General features: G+C 36.7%; 1 protein-coding gene across 13 annotated transcripts in view; it reads right to left on the bottom strand.

The window, feature by feature from the left end:
- Positions 1 to 21929, bottom strand: part of CREM (cAMP responsive element modulator) — a 71964-nt gene that overhangs the window by 42054 nt on the left and 7981 nt on the right. For all 13 annotated transcript variants that reach the window (XM_042991443.1, XM_042991450.1, XM_042991447.1 and 10 more), the window contains 2 exons: positions 20748 to 20848; positions 10486 to 10609 (listed from right to left, as the gene is read on the bottom strand). In XM_042991443.1, the coding sequence (XP_042847377.1) occupies positions 10486 to 10609; positions 20748 to 20791 (168 nt within the window). In that variant the 5' untranslated portion in view covers positions 20792 to 20848. The remainder of the gene's footprint in view (positions 1 to 10485; positions 10610 to 20747; positions 20849 to 21929) is intronic.

Below are 21929 nucleotides of genomic sequence, written 5' to 3'. Positions count from 1 at the left end.
TGTGGGATCAAGCCCTACATTGGGCTCTGCACTGACAGCACAGAGCCAGCTTGGGACTCTCTCTCTCCCTCTCTCTGCATCTCGCTCGTGCTCTTCTCAAAACAAATAAAAAATGAAATAAAATAAAAATAAAAACTAAAATTTTTTTTTAAATTCTCCTCTTGAAAGCAAAGCAAATATTGGAATCAAGTCATTCTCAATTATACAGAGTCTATTTTGATTATACATACATCAAATGGAGGATCATTTGAGCACAAATTAAAATTAGGGGTTCTTCAGCCTTTGAAAAACAATGTTCTAGCTGATTTGTTTCTCCTACCTGATCCTTATAGTATCTTGAACTTCCTATTTGTAACAGTTGGAACATCATTTTTTATGCTAACCAATATGAGATGTGCTTCATTAATCATACTATATTTTAAAAGCACTATGAAAATGAGTATTATCTTAAAGAAGTCATAATTCTTTTAACTTGAGAACTTTTAAAAATCAATTTTATATTTGGTTTCAGTAAGACTGAAACTAAAACTGATCATAATTACATATTTGCCAGATGCAAATAAGCACACCTAATGAAGCTGCAGTGAAATCCTGAGCCCAAAATGGCATTTACCGAGCAGATATAAGAATCATAAATATTGAAACTACTCTTAACAATAATACAGATCATTTCTAATAACGAATAAAAAATGTATATGCCAAAAGCCAGAAACCACAGAACAAATGTTGAAAACCACTTATTAGCCAAACTTCAGGTTAATCTTTATTTCTGAGCAAAAAACTCTTTGTAAGAATGTCTATAAAGCAAATTGCAATTCACTTGAATTATTTTATTTTGTTTCTTCAAGCAATAACTTGGTGTAAGTTCCTAAAGAGTACTGAACTGGCAAAAAAACAAAAACAAAAGCAAATACAAAACCCCGTAAAAAAAGTAGTAACAGGGGCACCTAGCTGGCTCGGTTGGAAGAATGTGTGATTCCTGCTGTAAGTTCGAGGTTCACATTAGGTGTAGAGATTACTTCAAAAATAAACTTCTTTAAAAAATAGTAATAATAAACAAAATGTGGTATACACACACACACACACACACACACACACACACACACACACACACATACACAAAGGAATATTATTCAGTCTTTAAATGGAAAAAAATCCTATCACATACTATGACACGGATGAACCTGGAGGACATAATGCTATGTGAAATAAGCCATTCACAAAAAGACAAATACTGATCCATCCACTTACATGAAGTATCTAAAAGTAGTTAAATTCATAAAAAGTAGAGTGGTGGTTACCAGGGGTGAAAGCAGAGGTAAAAGAAAGTTTGTATTTAATGGGTACAGACCTTTGGATTTACAAGATGAAAATATTCTGGAGATCTGTTTCACAACAATGTGAATATTCTTAACACCACTAAACTGTACACTTAAACTTGTTAAGACTGCAGATTCATGTATTTTTTTACCAAACACAAAAAGTAATAAATAACTATGGCCCCATATTTGGTGGATATAGTAACTAACTAGCTTCTTGGCAGGAAAGCATTCAATAAATTGATTGTACCAAAGGCAATGGGACTGATTTCTTCATCATCTTATAAAATATAATTCTAAAACTCTGGGTGCTCTAGGCCCAGAGTTATGGTTCAACACTTAAAATGGGTACTGGCGCTAGATATAACATGGAAATAATTAATAATACATCAAAATGGATAAAATTTAAATTTTCTATGCTCTTCACACACCCCAGATGAAAAGCTGAGTTGGAATCTAAATATGTAACTATCCTGGGGTGTCTGGGTGGCTCAGTCATTTAAGAGTCTGATTCTTGGTTTCAGCTCAGGTCATGGTCTCACGGTTCCTGAGATCAAGTGCCGCATCGGGCTCTGTGCTGAAAGCGTGGAACCTGCATGGGATTCTCTCTGCCTCTCCCTTCCTGATCACATGCTCTCTCTCTCTCTCTCAAAATGAATAAACTTAAAAAAATGGAACTATCTTAATCTGCCACTAAACAATGAAGGGATAATAGTATACAGTCTATATGTAATAGATACTGCATAGTACTGCATGTGTGTGTGTGTATGTAGACACACATATAGTTTTATACAGCAACTATATGTAACATGTATTTATTATATTCCATTATTATGGAATTTCCAAGGTACTGTCTGGTTCAACACAGAGTACCCTATGTATTACAAGTAGACTGCTTAATGAAATCTAAAACCAGATTGCCTGGGTTCTAATTTTGGCTCTGCCTCTAACTAGCTGTGTGAACTATGAAAAGTTATTCAGTCTCTCTATAACTTATTTTCCACAAGTGCTAAGAATGAAAGAAGTACCTTTCTACAGAGTTGTTATGAGGACAGAGCCCAAGTGCCTGGCATATACTGAGCATGCAGTAAATACTCACTTTTGTTATTTTTATTATTGTTGCATTTCATTTAAATAATTTAGTCACGAATTTAGAGGTTAATTAATTTACATGTATTAATCCTCTGATTTGCAAAGGTTAAAATACTCTTTAAGTCTTCCTTGAAAATTCAGGTGGGAAGTTAACAAAATTCAAAATCCCAATCAGTGACAGAATATGACTAGACCAAATTGCATCCTTAAGTTTTTTCAGTTTCAGTCCAAAGGTCAGAGTACATACACAGGCAAGTCAAAGAATTTTGCTCCTAAAAAACGCATTATAATGAAACTTGGTCTTAACATGAACTCTAAAGTCTAGTAATAAATCATAATTTAGGTTTTTAGAGCCAAATGGCATACAGAAATTCTTGCAATGTTTTAAAATCCCTAAAAGAAATCCAAAGTATAAAAATTTAGGAGCATAAGGGCGCCTGGGTGGCTTAGTCAGTCAAGCGTCCGACTTCAGCTCAGGTCATGATCTCATGGTTTGTGGGTTCAAGCCCCGTGTCAGGCTCTGTGGTGACAGCTCAGAGCCTGGACCCTGCTTTGGATTCTGTGTCTCCCTCTCTCTCTGCTCCTCCCCCACTCACGCTCTATCTCTCTCTCTCAAAAATAAACATTAAAAAAAAATTTTTTTTTAATTTAGGAGCATAAAACATACCAATTAAAGAAAGTTCATGGCATCATAGCAGAATGTTGCTTATAAAACAACTATAAATTATCTTTCCTTTTCTATACCCTCTGGAGGCCTATTTGAGCATAGTCAGTAGATTTATATTACTTTTGAATGAATTTCTAATACAATGTATTTTTAAACCAGTATAAGCCACTTCGTCTTAAAGCCTAATGGCAACCACTGGCCTAACTGCTACCACTCTAACCATCTGAGGCAGGTTGGTGTAATGATAAAAGCAAACAGGTGCCAAGCACTGTACTTGCACTTCACACACCGCATCTCCTTTACCTTAATCTATGAAATTAGTATTTTTATGTTTTTAAGAAATGAAGATCAAAGAATTCAGTGTTAAGTATTAACTTAAAACTATATATAAACATTAAGAAACTAATTTTGTGTCTTTAGTGTTACAAAATAGTACGAAAAATACTTCACTACTTTTAAGTAAACAGCTACATTTAATTCAAACTGTGCATATATGTATTCATGAGAGTTCCTTTTCCTTACACCAAGTGCAAAGTAGTAAATAAGTCCTTAAAAAAGGTAAAACTAGAAAGTTCTAAGGACCTGGGAGACCAACTTACACTAGCAATACCTATCAGTGTATTAACATATCTGATTATCAAATATATACCCATTATCTTTTTTTTTTTTTTAAAAAAGGTATTATCTGCCAAAGTAGAGGTCTACTGCTGTATAGAACATACCTATTTAAAGGTAAGTTTTTTTTCCTGAACTATTTCTGTTTGCTTCATCTTCATTTGATATTGTGTCTACTTAACACATTCACTACCATAAGCAGGCTTTTCTCTCCAATGCCATTTTGGAGAACCATGAGAGATTTAGCTGTCAGGCTTATAAAACTCACATTTCTGAAGAGCACTATTAAGCTGCCATCACAATTAATCAATGAAGTGAAAATTTCCAAAAGCTTCTGTGTTTTGTAGTTCTTTTAACAAATCTAATTCCTTTAACAGTTTGGAGTTTACAAAGGTCGTAGCAATGTTAAAAATTAAAATCAGACAAACTAAATAACCTCTGAATCTTATTCAAAGAAGAAACCACAAAAATTAACATTCCCTTTTTTCAAATTTCAATGTCTACTTTTTGTTGTTTTTTCCATTATTGTCATAAAGTTAGAATAAAATTTGCCATTAACCATCTTAAGTTTATAATTCAGCAGTAAGTTATATTGACACTGTTGTGAAACATTCATTCAGAACATTTTCATCTGGCAAATCTGAAAGTCTGTACCTCTTAAACGTCAGCTTACCTATAAACCATTCCCTGAGCCTACTCTTTTACTAGAAAACAATCACAGAGAAAAGGGTAAAAAGAATAACAATGTTTACACTCGGTTCTTTTTCCATTACTGCTAGTGACAAACCACATGTTTTACTAAAGCTGAGAACTTGGAACATGAAACAAAAGGTATCCAAACCTCATAGAAAATCATTACAAATGAGGGAAAATCTTTAACAATCTCTCCAGCACTAAAACTAATTTGTATGTATTTCTTTCTGATTATAATAAGTATAAAAACTAAATCTTTTTCTGCAATTTGCCTCTGATTGCTTTAAACCTGCTTAAAGCACCTTTGAAACATTAAATTTTATTCAAAGTTTTATCACTAAGATGCAAATGTAGAGTGCATCCTACAACTAAAAACTAACGTTTAAAGAAATGTACTTAGCTATTATATACAAAATTACAAAATATGAGTACAGATATAGAAATATAACGTTCTTGTTCAAACTGAACAAGTTCACAAATTACTCTCACTTATGTCCCTCAAACCTTGAATTACCTTCATGAATGAGTTATATTTCAAAACTGTATTTTCTTGAATTAGTTGACTAAAGAATATCATACAATGCAGATTTCACATTTACTGAAAAAAATTCAGTTTTACTTTTTCCTCCAACTTTTGTTCATTTTTGAGATCATTCTAAGTGAATAAAACATTACATAAACAATTAAATTAAGGCAATGAAAAAGAGCCAGAAGAAGGAATACATAAAAATAAGGAGCAATAGAAAATTAATACTGAAATGAAAATTTTTACCTCAAAATCTTGAGAGGAATATTTTTCTCCTTCAGGAAGAATCCCTCAAGTAACGGAATTAGTAAGTTGAAGTCGGAAAACCAAGATTCAACTAAACACTAAGCTTAAACTAGATTTAGTTAGGTAACAGTAAATATACTAAATAAACTAAACACAATGCAGCCGATCATTAGCATACAAATAGGAAGCTGCTGACCCATTATCAAGAGCAAATGTTGCTTTTATTTTGTTTCATTTTGTGATAGCCAAACACATCCTTCCTGGTCCTACTTAGGACCAAGAAGGTGGATTTTTGGCACAGCTAGCCAAAGCAATGAGAAATGTCATCGTAATTGTCCACCAGATTGAAACAGAAAACATAAAACTCATACACTGAAATGTGTCTTTTGTTAAATCATTCCTGCTTCAACCCCTTGCTGCATGCCAGGCCTGCTTTCTTCTTCTTTTTTAAAAAAAAAAATTTTTTTTTTTTAATGTTTATCTTTTGAGAGAGAGACAGAGCACGAGCAGGGGATGGGCCGAGAGAGAGGGAAACACAGAATTTGAAGCAGGCTCCAGGCTCTGACCTGTCAGCACTCACGAACTGCAAGATCATGACCTGAGCCAAAGTGGACGCCTAACTGCTAACTGACTGAGCCACCCAGACGCCCCTGGGCCTGCTTTATTCTGAGGTGCTTCTTTAAATACTGTTTGCATTTAGAACAGACAGGATAAGAAAGGAGATCAGCAGAGCATATGATCCTTGAACAGTCCCCAGTGGTTTTCTCTGCTGCCTATAGTCTCCTTGTTTCCAAAAATACACAGGTCCAAAGGAAAGATTAAATTTTATATTGGAACAAATTCTCTTGAGGCAATATAATGACCCTGATTATCTCCAGAGCTTCGAGCTCCATGACTCCTGTGATTCTGCTCCTTTCATCTTTGCTGAAAGCTTGAGAACTGGTCATTTATAAAGAAGAGGTATTTCAGAGAAGAGGTGCCAAACTCAGGCCCACAGACTTCATCAGCCGCTCTAAGGAATGAGGCTCCAGAAAGCTAGTTTTAAAGCCCATCCTTTCCAGTGGCTCCATGTGGATTATTACCTCACCTACCCACATCTTCATGGTGGCACTAACAATCCCCAAGAGGCTTACAACAAGTGAAGTTCAGGGTGTCCTCAATCTTGCTTTCAGAGTAGAGTACACATTTGTGAGATAAATGGGAAATGTGAATAAGAAGTACATATTATGTCAAGGAATTATGCTTGATTTTATTAGGTATGACTGTGACATTTGTCACAGTAAAAAAAGTCCATAATCTTTTATAAGTTGTATACTCAGAAGTAGGAGTAAAATGACATGATGTCTGCAATTTGCAGAGTTGCTTAAAATACTTCAACAAAAAAAGTAGATGAGACTATAAAATCTTAGTAACTGTTTATATATACATACATATAAATTTATAGTAGCATTGTTCTAGTCTTGTATATGTTTGAAAGCTTACATTATAAAAGAAAGTTTAACTTCCCATTATCCATTTAAAGATTATATTATTTCCAGAGGATGTGTGACTATTTTAAAACTAATTGTATATACAGTAACATATACATATGTATATACTTATGCACACACACGCGCGCACACACACACACACACACATATACATATATATATGTGTATATATATATGTGTATACACATATATATATACACATATATAGTAATTTTGCTTTTCACCATTTTGGCTTTTGGACAGGGTTTTTTCCTGGTTTGGTTATCTAAAATAAACTCTCCAGGGATGCCTGGGTGGCCCAGCTGGGTTAGGTGTCCGACTCCAGCTCAGGTCATGATCTCACGGCACGTGAGTTCAAGCCAAGTAGGGGTCTGAGCTGACAGTGCAGAGCCTGTTTCAGATCCTCTCTTCCTCTGCCCCTCCCCTGAATGTGTGTGCTCTCTCTTGCGCTCTCTCTCTCTCTAAATAAAAACTTTAAAAATAATAATAAAGTAAAATAAAATAAACTCTCCAATTTATTACCAAGAGTTTTTCCAAGGGGAGAGGGGAATGGAATCTAGTCTTACATGGCAACACATACACTTAACAAAGAAGAAAGCAGCTTCAATTAAAAATAAATCAACATGAAAAATAACTCAGGCAAGAAGAAAGCCAACTCGCAATTTAACCTCCAGGATTTGCCACCCCAGGGTCTGTTTATGGAAACTCCTGCTTTCCAGCTCTTTGACATTATCACCACTGTGACTTCTATATACTTTTGAAGATACACAGAAGGAAAAGACTCCACATATCTGGGAAGTTATAAAACAGAAAAACTGGAAACTTAAAACGCTAGCCTCCCTTTGTACACACAGAGGCCTGAGGGCACAGAGCAAGCTCAAGCTGTCAGATCTTCATGAATGTGATGGTTTTTGGAGTACCCTTGATTTGGTTTTTGGAGTACCCTTGATTAGCAGAAGCTTTGGAAAAGCCAGGGTACTCAAAACTACTACTAACAAATGATCAGATGCAAAGGATCAAACTGATCAAATCTTTTGGTCTTTTTGTTCCTATACTAGTTAATGATAATTTGACCATGTAAAAATGAAATTAAATGTTACAAATTCCTCTCTATACAAAATAGTCCTCTAATCTGAAAAAAAATGAAACAGGTGGCAAGTATACATTGACATCAGGAATTATTCAGAAGAGTAGTCACTTTTAGTATGCATTATAGGTTTAAAAAAGAGTTCAACCTGATTTCCTAATACTTATATAGTATTGCATAATAATGAATACCTCATAAATGAACAGCTTCAGGCATCACAAGAATATAAATTGGTAATCATGTTTAGAAAATTTTGACTACTAAGAACTGTGTCTTAATTCTTCAAAAAATCATGATCCATGCATGGCACAGAGAATAACTCTTAGTTAACCAAAATAATCAATGATTCGACACAAGGGTTATCTTAATCTCTCAACATGCTTAATGTGTGTAAGATAAAAACCATAGTTTATTTTTTGATCCAATCTTTAAGACACATAGAAAATAAAATACTAGAGCAAGTTCATGTACTTGCTATTCAGATTTAATAAATACCAACATTTGATTAGTTGAGACAGTTAAAAAAGCAAGCATTATAAATGTAAGTCACAGGCTTTTCCTAGGTCTGATTCAGCCTTCTCACACGTCTCTCTCTTTCCATTTTCCTCAAAACACTCAACTTTCCCATACCCCTGTTCTTTCTCATACCCCTGTTCTCATTCCTTTGTCTCACAGATCCATCTTTCTCTATAATTACACAGAAAAATTTCTTGAAGAATCTATACTCCCAATTTCTACCTCCTCTACCTCTTATTCATTTTCTAATCTACTAAAATCTAGTTTCTGTTCGCTGGGCTCTTATTTAATTCTAAGACCTCATAAATTCAAGGTTATTTTTATTTTTCAGACTTCACATTACTTGAACTCTTTACCAACTTCTGAACTGACGCTCACAGAGCTGGGTGTCACCCCGGCTGAAGGTCCTCAGAATTGCAAATTATCAGTTTTAGACAATGGAGAGCTATTGTTTTGACTGTGCAGGCCCACAAGAGGGAGGGGGAGGCTCTGTGAGGGTAAGTGAGCCAGTACCTAAGAGGAGGGTGGTGGAGGCGAAAGGAAGATTTGCTTTCAAATACTGCTTCAGCAAAGAAGGGCAGAATTACAGATCAGGAATCATAGTGATAAAAGCTCTAGAGGATCACAAATTTATGAAAAAATATATGCGTACTGTATTCTATTTATACGGATCATAAGACTAAAAGATATATACCAAAATGTTAACAATGATTAAATTTCTGGATGTCAAGATTATGGACAGTTTTTATTTTCTTCTTTATAATAATACATATTTTGTTAATTCTCTACAATGAACATACATTTTGTTAATAAGAAAAAGGCTGCCCCCCCCTTTTAAATAGCAAAAGGTCTGCATGCCTGTGTCAGGGTAACAAAGAGGGGGTGTTGCCAGGGAGATGCAGTTCCACAGAACACTTGTGAGAAAACCCCCAGGGGGTGAGTGGGTGTTAGAAGTTTGAAGGAGGAAGGAAAAGCAGGCTGGGTGCTTGGGGTCCTGTCCTGGGGATGAAGGACCTCACAAGAACCAGTCTGGCCTGAAACAACCCAGGAAGTACCTGGTGTTCCCCCTGGACCTCCAGTCAGCCATCTGGGTCCTTTCTATCCTCCCTTCAAGATCCTATGAAAATCTCACCACTCCACCATATCCCATAATACCATGATTCCACATAAATGGTGTCCTCTCTACCCGTTGGTTGACTTCCAATCCAACCTCCACATAGTCCACACAGCTACTAGTGTTCTAAACATAGTGAACATGGAAAATATTTCAAGAATATTTAGAATCCAGGATACTCTACACTCTCAAATGTACATGACCTCTGCATACCTTTACCAACTCAGCATCCTAGCCCTGAGGCTGGGCTCCAATTAGCTTCTACACCTGTAGTTCCCTGACACCATGTACTCTCTGGCTTTGTGCCTCTGCACACACTCTTTCCTGGCCTACCATATGCTTCCCTATCCTTGTCCGCATGGCAGACTCCTACATCAAACCCTTTACATCTAGCTCAAAAGTAAGAATCCTCCGCAAAGTACTCCCAGTTAGCAGCTGCTCCCTCTCCTCTGTCAGCCTTACATAAAGTTTTATGGCACTTCTTACACTATTGGAATTATCATTCAAACACCTGTCTTCCCCACTAAACCATGAGATATTTAAGGCCAGAAACTACACCTCCCCATGCATCTAGCAAAATACCTACACATTGTAGGTACTCAATAAATATTTGATGAGCTAAATAAACAAATGTGTTTGTTTTTACTACATATTTTTATACATATCTCAGAAATAAATTTTAGGAGCTGAAAACCAGGCACTAACTCATACTGGTAGTCTCTAAATGAGACCAATTCAAAGATCTAGCTAAAAAGAAAATAAAGATCAAAGCAAATATATACCAGGCAAATGGGAAGATTTCTGCAGTATCTCTACCCGAGAATATAAGACTATACCAACTTGGAATTACCAAACTTCTCAAACAGTAACTTGAGGATTACATGTCGTAGACAGGTTTTTGTTTTTCCTTTTGCATAAGTGGTGGTGGTGGAGGGAGCACAGCAAAGTGTCTGTTACAAGGCAAAAGTAATTAAAATACGTATCTTCTCTTTGAAATCAAATCAGCAAGAATGGCTGATAACCAGGGAACAGAGGAAACTTAAGGTCAACTTCAAGAAAATAGAATTTCCATATAGTTTAACTTTCATCAGTGCCTGCCTACTGCCTACATTAAATTTACCTGAGCTAAGGTAGGGATTGAATTTTGACCAGTCTGGGTCTGCATATCAGCAGATTCTCTCTCTGCCACAGAATCTGTTACACTTCCATCCTGCTGAGATTCAATTGTTTCCATGGTCATTTGTCTGAAAAGACAATAAAAAGGAAGAAGTATTAAGGCCCTTTCTGAAAGATTTCTCTGCTTTTACCTGGCCTTCTGATATTCATTTCTGTCATCCAACTGTTCTGCCTTACTTTTTAAGAAATAGGTTCAGTGGCAGTCTTAACTCTCCAAACTAACTCTGCTCACCACACACAAACATTACCAAGGGAGCCCTGCAAAATGTTTTATGGGAATTCATTTATTAAAAAAATTTTTTTAACCTTATAAGAATGTCTCCTTGATAATTATTTTAAGCCCTCTAGTATAAATGAGTGAAAAAAGTAGGTTTTCTATCTTACAGTGAGTATAAATATTCTAGGACTCTCAAGGCCTAATATACCTGCTTGATAATATATACTATCAAAGAATTTCCCCATTGTCTAAATTAAATGCATTATAATATAAAGATGTGTCTAGCTTTGCCAGCACTAAGTTTCTGATAAGCCCCTCAAACTGAATCACACAGGGTTGACCACATATTCTGCAACTCCCCAGTTCCTTAAAAAAGAGAATCTAATTTTTTCAGGAAAAACTTTTGACATAATTTTGTCTGTGATTTCAATTTAAGTTAATGATTTCTATATTTCTATATTTCTATATTTTATCCTGCTAGAAGAAATTACAAACAGAATAAATTAAACAAAATCAAATTTTACAAACTTATAGGAACTGTGTTGCCTACTCTTATACATCTTTTCAACTGTCAATGATACAATGTGTTTTTCTCAGTTTGGTAGTCTAAATACATAGCCCATAAGTATGCAAGCCACTTAGAACTTTGAATTAAAATGTACAGACCTTTCTTCCAGAGGTAGTTACAGATCCTACAGATCTTTCATCTATGTCTTGCACTCAATTATCTTCTTTTGTATTTCAATAGTCATTACCTGAATCCAAGCCTTCCATCCTCAAACCTATGAGTTACTCCTCACTACTGAAAAGCATTTTCAGTACTTACAACTGATCATGACAATTTAGAGCAATTATAAAAGATAAAAACCTACAGTCTACTATAAAAAAATGTCTTTCCCTCAACACTCCCCAATTCCCCTTATCTCTCATTATTTTCCAGAATAGTCTAGCTAAGGATAGATCATCACCCTGTATCAACTGACAATTCTTAAGGCTCTGCTTTTGCTTATGTGAACAGTTCCCAAAAGAATACCTCAGAACATTAGTTCTGCAGGATATGAAAAGGTATTATCATTAAAAGAGGGTAAGGGGTGGGGTGCCTGGGTGGTTCAGTCAGTTAAGCGTTCAACTCTTGATCTCGGCTCAGGTCATGATCTTGTGGTCGTGAGAATGAGCCCAGCATGCCCTGTGTTGACAGCATGGAGCCAGCTTGGGACTTTCTCTCTGCCCTTCCCCATCTTGCTCTTGTGTGCACTCTCTCTCTCTCTCAAAATAAATAAACTTTTTTTTAAAAAAGAGAGGGTAATGGAACACTTAATGAAAAAGTTGTAAGTATCCAGGGTTAAAAGGTTTTCTTTGCTGAACTTCTAAGAAGCCTGAATATGCTAGTGTGCTTTCAGAAGGTGAAGGGTGCAATAGGCAGCATTTTCCAAAAGTATCTGCCCACCAAAGACTTTTTCCACCTGGTAGGTCCCAGAAGTGGTGTTTTGAAAACAACTTGAGAAATGTTGTCTTATGCTATTTCTTACACCTTTTAAAGCTCTCTTAAGGCTCCGCCAAGAACTTGAGTCTCAACTCAAACACTATATATGCTAGAAGGCCTTCTCCAATAAACTATTCATTTTAGAAACATTTAGTTAGCTCCATCTACATGACAGGTCCTGAAAATACAAAAGTGGGTTGGGGCGCCTGGGTGGCTCAGTTGGTTAAGCGTCCGACTTCAGCTCAGGTCACGATCTCACGGTCTGTGAGTTCGAGCCCTGCGTCGGGCTCTGGGCTGATGGCTCAGAGCCTGGAGCCTGCTTCTGATTCTGTGTCTCCCTCTCTCTCTGCCCCTCCCCTGTTCATGCTCTGTCTCTCCCTGTTTCAAAAATAAATAAACGTTAAAAAAACAAAAGTGGGTAAATCACAGTCCGTGCCCTGAAGGAATTTATTCATTAGTGGGTCCCTGGACAACCCTTATCAGAAGTAACTAATGTACTTGTTTTGGGGTGGGGGGTGAGAAGCAGATTCCCAGGCTCAACCCCAAATCTACTGAATCAAACTTTCTGGGACATCCAATTTTTTTAAATCCAAGAGATTCTGATGTATATTAAAATTTAGGAAAAACTTAGCTTATTGGTCAATTCTATCAGGTAGACCCACAAAAGGGGAACACAAGTAAAGTAACTTTTTTTTAATGTTTATTTTTATTTTATTTTCGAGACAGAGAGAGAGAGACAGAGTGAGAGTGGGGGAGGGGCAGAAACAGAGGGAAACACAGATTCTGAAGCAGGCCCCAGGCTCCGAGCTGTCAGCACAGAGCCTGATGTGGGGCTCAGCTCAAACACACAAACCACAAGATGATGACCTGAGCCAAAGTCAGACGCTTAACCAACTGAGCCACCCAGGAGCCCCAAAGTAACTTCTTAAATTGTGTCAAGGATATTATGCATAAAATGCTTTGGGAAATATAGGAAGTAAGGATTATACCTGCCTGAGGATAGGGCCATATGAGTTGTATATTAAACAAGAAGAAGAATTTAACCAGGTAGAAGAGGAAAGGAGAACTATGAGAGAAAGTAAAGTATGGAGCATAGTTAGAAAACACAATAGCTGATGGTGGTAGAGAATCTGGCTGCTAAGGGAGCCTACTTAGATTCAGTGAGGAAGAGGCAAAGCAGGACTGTAGAAGTAGGGCTAGAAAAGGTTGAACGGAACCAGAGAAAGAATAGCTTTTAATGATCTAGAAAGAAAAAAAATTTCCACCTCACTCATATGCCTCCTCTACTCTAGGTCCTTTAGTGTATTTTGTCCATCTATATAGTATAACATTTCAACTATTTGATATCTATACAGAATTCAGTAAACAAGTCAACAATAAGCCAAAGTTACTTGGTAACAGGCAAAACAAATGGCCTAAGATCCATACACTAAAACTTATAAAACAAAGAGAACTTCTCACGGGTTCATACTTTAAACTCATTGATTTTTATTTCAAAACAATTCTCAATCATCTAGTTTCTAAAAATACTAGATATAAGAAGTGACAGCTGACAATGGCAGGGATGGAGGGGGAATGATACAGAATATAATAAGCAGATCTAGAATTCCAAGTGTGTGGCAATTGGGTCCATACAGCATAAAGTTGCCAAGTTCTTTACATTCAAGAAATTGAAAAATGTAGGAGTTAAAATTCAATAATGATAAGTATCATACCTATCCTGAGTCATCAACTAAAGGTTAATATACTCAGTCTACTTTAAGGAAAGAGATACACATAATAGAATGCAGGAAGACTCTCATCATAAAAAGCTCTATTGGGGGCACCTGGGTTGCTCAGTCGGTTAATCATCTGTCTCTTGATTTTAGCTCAGGTCATGACTCATGGTTCCTAAGACTGAGCCCCACAGTGGGCTCTGTGCTGACTCCACAGAGCTTGCTTGGGATTCTCTCTCTCCATCTCTCTCTGCCCCTCCCCTGCTCGTGCTCGCTCTCTCTCTCTCTCTCTCTCAAAAAATAAACATTTAAGAAAAAAAAAAAAAACTTTAATGCTTAAAAGGTCACCTGAAACTAGGACTCATTTTTTGAGATGTAATAAAAGACTTTGTAAGTTATTAAGCATTTTAATTGTTTTACACATGAAAGTGTTTTTATATACATTATCTCAATCACCTTACTTGGACCATTTTTCTCCTGGGTATTTCCCACAGTTCAATTCTTTGCCCTTTTCCTTTTTTCAATCTACTTACTATGGCTCCTTCAGTCCTGTATGCAGATGACTCCCAAGTCTGTATTTGTGCACACTCCCCTCCTATGATGCACCTCAATCTACAGTTTTCACATACCTGTCCCTTCCCTAATATTCCTTCTTTTAGTCAAGAGTATTCAAGCACCAAAGCTACAGGTTACAAGCGTGTGTCTACATGTGAGTCAGTACCAGATCAGCTACAAAAACCCACAGAGCTAAATATCAGCCAAATCAGGATGCCGTGATGAGCTGAGCCTCCCAGTAAAGAAAGGCAGAACTGGGAGGTCAGCAGCCACCCCTGTTCATCTTCCCCGCCACATGTGGTGTCATCCATTATAACTTCCTTTCCCAACACTGGACCAAGCTGCTGAGTTGCTGCTCCTCACAACTGCTGCTGTCCATTCTAAAGATGACATATCACACTTGGCCTCCCTGTAAGCCATGACTAAACCATGATGCCCCTTCCTCCATGCCAGAATCATATCCATTAATACCTCACATTCCTATTTCCCCAGTCACCACCAAAGATGTAAGTTCCTCCCATACTCCACTGTCCCTCTCATAAATAGTGCTTCCTTTCCCTCCGTATTTCAGTTGCTTATTCCTACTCCTATTCTTCCAAGCCCTTGCAATGTGCTATCTGGAACTCCCAACACCCCCTTCGGTCCTCTCAAGAGGGACCAGCTTGTCTTCCCACACCTAATCAGGATTAGAATGTTGACCTGGTATCCTCTTTGTTCCCCACTATTTCTCAGCTGTTCCTCCTCTGTGTCTTTGTAGAAATCCCTGTTCTGTTGAGGCCCAAGGATATTAGGTGTACCATCTTATATTCATCCATATGATAATCATCTTCTCTACATCCAGGATGTAAAGTGAAGACTTTAGCACTTGACTTAAGAGCTTTCCTCTCCACTATTCTATGTTCAACACTCAAAGGAAGGACCCCTGCCTCACCCTGATGCTTTAGTGCAAGATTTTCTCTACTCCACTTCAGCCATCTACTTAGCTGGTCTTACAATGGACCTAGACCATGTCCCAAACTATTCCACCTATGAAATGATTCTGACATCCCACCCTAACTACAACATTCTATTCTCCCAGGTGACACCCACCCTTGATTACTCCCATCACACCTGTTGTTCCACCACACTGAGATCTCCAGACCACTTTCTCCCTTTCCATCAGCCTCCCCCTTTCTTCATATCTCATCTTACTCAGCTTAGAATCCATGGTTTCTCATTTCAATTACTGTCTCCCAATACTCTAAATTCTCTTGTCCCTTTTCTTTTTGTTGTATCTGCCTAGTAAATACCAATTTCAGATAAAACCAATTCAATCTCCTCTATGACTCTATGAACAATACTGAATAAAATTATTAAACAATATTATTAAGGCTATTGAATTCGTGGTTTTTAACCTCAAATGGGAAGCAATCTTACTGTTTCCCTAGTGAACTTACTTTCCCATTCTGTACAACTCTTTCAAATGTTTCTCCCTCTTCTCAAATCCCTGAGCTCACCTACACTCAATGTAAGACCTTGCTTCCTGTTTCAGATGAGTACTCCCTCAATTTCCTGGCACCATATCAAAAGCCACTTACCTGTATACCCACTATTTTACCTTGCCTCCTGCCTCCCCACTCTTAAACTCTTTTATCTGTCCTCTGGATCTCTAGGCACTATAGTATCAACTATCCTCTCCCCTCTCCAATGGTTTCCTCCTATCAAGATTTAAACCTATTCAAATCTCTTCAATCTCAAACACACACACACACACACACACACACACACACACACACTGAACCAGAAGTTCTTTTCTAACTATTCCCTTGAATGTCTCTTCTTCCTCTCACTGCTAAACTAAAGAATTACCAACACTATGTCCATTTCTTTCTTTCTTTCTTTCTTTTTTTAAAGTTTATTTATTTTTTGAGAAAGACAGACACAGTGTGAACAGGGGAGGAATAGAAAGAAAGGGAGAGAGAGAATCCCAAGCAGGCTTCACATTGTCAGCACAGAGCCTAATGTGGAGCTCAAACCCACAGAACTGTGAGATCATGACCTGAGCCGAAACCAAGAGTCAGCTGTTTGAGCCACACAAGCGCCCCAACACTATCCCATTTCTTTACCTCTCACCTATTCCTACACAACCCTAAACTGACTTCTGCTTCACTAAACTTCTCTAGTAAAGGTAACCAATCTGTCACTAAATCTAATGTTCATTTTAAGTCTTATCTGGTTTGATCCCTCAACAGTATTCCAAACTGTTGATATCTTCCTTCTTAAACACTATCTTGATGTCATTATACTGCATTTTCTGCTCTCATCGGATTCTCTGACAATTCCACAAGCTCCTTTGCTAATTAATTCCTCCCCTTACTCAATGTTAACCTTCACACTGCATGTCTTCAGGAATCTGTTTTGCCTTCTCACCTCACTCTCAAATCTCCCTCTGGGTATTGTCATCCATTTTTCTAGATTCAAACACCAAGCTTCAGGGTTATCACTCTCAAATCTAGATCTCTAGCCCAGAGGTCTCTCTTTAATTCCAAAATCATATATTTGAATGCCTAACATCTCCAAATAGGTGCCCTACAGGTACCTCAAACTCACTGGATCCAAAACTAACTTCCTCTTATTCCTCCACAAATATGTTCCTTTTCTGAGTTTCTTACCTCAGAAAATGGGGCCTCACCATCCATCCAATTGCTCAGTAGAAAAGCTGGGTGTCATCTGTGAGACTCTCTTTCATTCCCTACAGCGTTATTACCAAGTGTGATGACTGTACCTACTAATGAACAAGTTAATCCCCTTCTCCACCACCACTCAATCTCCCTACTCCAATCCCTGCTAACAGTTCCCTTTCTCAAGCATACATTTCTGCTTAAAATACTACTCTGCTTAAAAATCTTTAGTAGCTCCCTATTGACTGTAGGATAAAATTCAAAGTTCTTATGATAATCATAACCACAACTATTGGTTGGTGCCTACCATGTGGTAAAATCATACTAGTTTTAATCCTTAACAACTTTATAAGACCTGTATAGTTAGTTCTTCTTTTAGAGATAAAAAGCAAATATAAGGAAGTTAAGAATCTGATCTTACCATCAAAGTTTTGGGCGGCATAGCCAGGTTCTACACTAAGGTCTTTTTCCAAAGTCCATATTCTCAATTACCAAACCAAACCAAACTGCCATTCAATCTCTTTCACAATGTGACTCCATTTCACTTTTATGGCCTCATTTCCAGTCACTCTATTCTTTCCCACATTCTCTATTCCAGCCTCCTCATAAGCCATTTCTTTCAAGTAAACATCCTATTCCCCCAGTTCTAATCTTTGCTATCTGTTCTTCCTTTTTCCTGAAATACCCTTCATCCATTCTTTGTCCAATAGGCAAATTCTTACTAGTTTTTCAAGGCCTGGCTGAAGGACACCATCTTTCAAAAGCCTATTCTAACAGCCAGGGACAGAATTAGTTGTTCTTTTCTGAGTTCCCAAAGGATTTTATGCAGTACTTTCATTATAGCACCTGTCTAGCATAGAATGCATTTGTTCACAAAGTACTAACACTAGTGTAAGAAGCTCAAGGACAGGGATTACATTTTATACTTCAATGTATTCCTAGTGCCTACTACAGAATCTACCATAATTGTTAAATAAACTAATCAACTTTTGGGAAGACTATGCAACTGTCAGATGTCACTAAAATGATAAAAGTACAGTTTAGAGAGATCAAGTGACTTTCTATAGGGTACATAATAGGTAGCATGACAGAGAGTGAACAAGAAGTCTTATGATTATGACTCTAGGGTTCCTTCCACAGCTAGCGTTCTGGGCATTCCAGTTTAGACAACATTTTATAATAAAGATGTGCTTTTGAGTATGCTGCAACTGTTGTTATAATCTTCATCCAGACATGCTTTGTTTTTACACTGGGATATAGGGGATCTAATTTTATGCCATTTGTATTCTTCAGGAATGCCTAGTATAATGCCCAGTACAGATCATTCAGTAAAAGTTTGATACTAAAATCAATTTATTTGAGGGGCACCTGGCTGGCTCAGTCAAAAAAGCATGCAACCCTTGGTCTCAGGGCCATGAGTTTGAGCCCCACACTGAGTGCAGAGATTACTTTAAAGATAAAAAATAAAAAATAAAAGCATATTAAAAAAATAAAATAAAATCTATTTATTTGAAGGTAAAAATCATTTACAGGAGAGTAAAGCCAGCACTATCAATTTAAAATACAGACTTTATCATTTTCAAGCAATTTTATTCTACTGTCAATATCCAACTGTTTTCTAGTACAACTCTTCTCTTAAACCCACTAAAATCCAACCCCAGGACTCAGGGAAGAAGAGTCAACTAAGAGTTAAATGTTGAATATGGGTCAAGCACTATACTAAGCATTTTCAAACAGTATCCCAGCAGGAGATACAGGACCCAGAACTCAGTATAAATGATGTACATAAAATCCTAACACCTGTAAATCAGCCTCACTAGTCCAGACATAATTCATCTATAAAGTATAAGAGAGGGGCGCCGGGGTGGCTCAGTCGGTTAAGCGTCCGACTTCGGTTCAGCTCATGATCTCATGGTTCATGAGTTCGAGCCCCCGCGTCGGGCTTTGTGCTGACAGCTCAGAGCCTGGAACCTGCTTCACATTCTGTGTCTCCCTCTCTGCCTCTAACCCACTTGCTCTCTCGCTCTCTCTCTCTCTCTCTCTCTCTGTCAAAAAGAAAGATTAAAAAAAAATTTTTTTAAATAAAGTGTAAGAGAAAAATCCATTATAATCCTTCATTGTTCATTATGTATTTTATAGTTAAAATTGAAGAGAGGTATCATAAGGTATTTTCCCTAAAATCTCACTTTCTATCAATATTAAACATAGTTGTACTATAGTTAATAATCTATAAATTAATTAAGCAATATTTTAATCTTTTAAATTTTTTTAATGTTTTTATTTATTTTTGAGACAGAGAGAGAAAGATCATGAGCAGGGGAGGGGCAGAGAGAAAGGGAGGCACAGAATCCAAAGCAGGCTCCAGGCTCTGAGCTATCAGCACAGAGCCCTACGCGGGGCTCGAACTCACGGACTGTTAGATCATGACTCGAGCTGAAGTCGGACGCCCAACCGACTGAGCCACCCAGGCGCCCCAAGCAATATTTTAATCTTAAATAATAATCCTTATTAGAAAGATAGACCAATTAGTAATTATAAATTATACAATATTTAAAAATAAGACATAGAAAATAATAAAAAACTAAAAAAAACAAAAGTCCATTAAGCACTATAAACTAATAGCAAGCAAAATACTGGCAAGTAGTTGGTTCCACAATTCTAAAAAACAGATAAGGATTGTTAAAATGGGCATATTTGAATTTATAAATGATTAATAGTAACAATATACTTTTTTAATGAAGGTTAAATTTCTTCTGAAATGCAAACCATTTTCTTCTTTGATAGAAAAATAAATGTTACCCCAATATGCTCTGAATATATCAGGATTCAGTTTAATAAAATGTTAATATAGCTATGTCTTAAAATAATAAGATCCATCCATTAGCACAATTTTCAAAGACTTCTAGGCTGAACTACTTTCAGAGGGAGAGACCTGTATTTGTTTGCTTACTCTGTTATTTTCCAGAACTTTAATAGAACTACATCACACTGCAATAACTTCTGAAGTACAGCAGTAGAGTACTATTTGTATAGTACAACACAATAGGTAGACAACCTATTATATACCTTCTAGAAATGAATACGAAGGCATATATTCATAAAATTATATTTATAACTATAGAAATACCAAGGCTTTTTGAAAGCAGCCAAAAAGAAAACTTGAAAAACTCTATACGGATTTTTGTAAAAATATGGTAGAGACTTTGTTTTGTTTTACGTTAGGTATAAGCATAGCTTAAAGGCAAGGAAAAAAACTAAGACTCTGTCCACATCCTTATACATGGTCTCCTTTCTAAATGAAAAGGCCAGCATGCAAAAAAAAGCTGAATGTAAAAGGTTCACTGCTCCCCCCATTGCCTAGCACAGTACAGGGTAGAAGATAAATGAATGTCTTAATTGAATGGCTGACCACTTTGGGTACACACTACCATTCTCTATTAGTATAATATACACATATACACATACATATACATTTATGGATGCATGTTAACATATATACATTATTCACTTATCTATTATTTTAATTTTTACCTAAGCAAAATTTTCAAAAGAACAGAAAAACATATATCCACTTACCTTAGATTTGTCTTAATATATTTTTTCCTGCCACATTTGCTCATTATTAAGACATTTGTAATCAATGCTTTGTTCCTTCCCTGTTTTCTTCTTTATTTATCCTGCAGAAAAATTATGATGTTGAATTGGGAGATCATAACATTTTATTTTTAAAAAAAGTCTCTCAAAACGATAACAGAATACCCGAGAATATCCTAATTTCTATAAAACAGAAAAAAAAGAATAGAAAGCTGAAAACAAGTCTGTATTTTTTTTTCAATCTCACTTCTATGCAATTTTGTTCTAGGAAAAAAATTTAAAACATAAATCATGAGCTATTTATCAGGTTATTTTCTACCAAAGAGAAAGTAGTGTTGTCTAAATCATTTAATACATGCTACATATAGTTCATGGAATCAGCTATATTTTAAAATAATAATCACTTAATAAATGGAGTGAATTTATCATTGACTTAAATTTCATTCCACTGCAACAAATTTGTCAACCATTTTTTATTTACCTTAAATTTAAAACTGGCTTTTTTTTTAAGTTTATTTATTTTGAGAGAGTGAGAGAGCACGCACACGTGCTCATGAGCCGGATAGAGGGAGAAAGACAGAATCCCAAGCAGGCTATACACTGTCAGCATAGAGCCCAATGAGGTGCTCTATCTCATGAACCGTGAGATCATGACCTGAGTGGAAATCAAGAGTCAGACACTTAACCAACTGAGCCACCCAGGTGCCCGTCAAAATTGGCTTTTGTCAAAGAATTTTAACTGTAAGTAAAATATTACCAGTTCCTTTAAAATCTCCTCCACTAGCCTTCAATCCATTTAAAAAGTTGTTTTAGACACTCTACCAATTAAAACCCATTTTTTGTTACTAATATCCTTTAAAAATATGAAGTAAAACTGGCAAAGAAAAAGACAAAGGAATTGGGAGCGCTTATTTTAGAGGTGGAAAAGACAAATGTCCACAGCCCTAAGTATCTTCTAGGCATCTTCAACAGCAATGGTTGTGCTTAGCTACAGACATACTGCTTTCAGGGTTCCCTCCTAAGTGGCCCCCTCTAAAATGGTGTCCTTTTAAAACTGAGTGGGCAGGTTGGCCTAAGGGCACTAGGGCAACGGTTATAGCTACCATCTGTCCCCCATCTCCCAGCATAGGGACAACAGGAGATGGTCATTTGAACCAGGCTACT

Source organism: Panthera tigris, chromosome B4 (assembly GCF_018350195.1).
Source record: "Panthera tigris isolate Pti1 chromosome B4, P.tigris_Pti1_mat1.1, whole genome shotgun sequence".
NCBI lineage: Eukaryota > Metazoa > Chordata > Mammalia > Carnivora > Felidae > Panthera > Panthera tigris.
The sequence above is the reverse complement of the archived record's forward strand: the minus strand, read 5'-3'. Positions and strand labels throughout refer to the sequence as shown.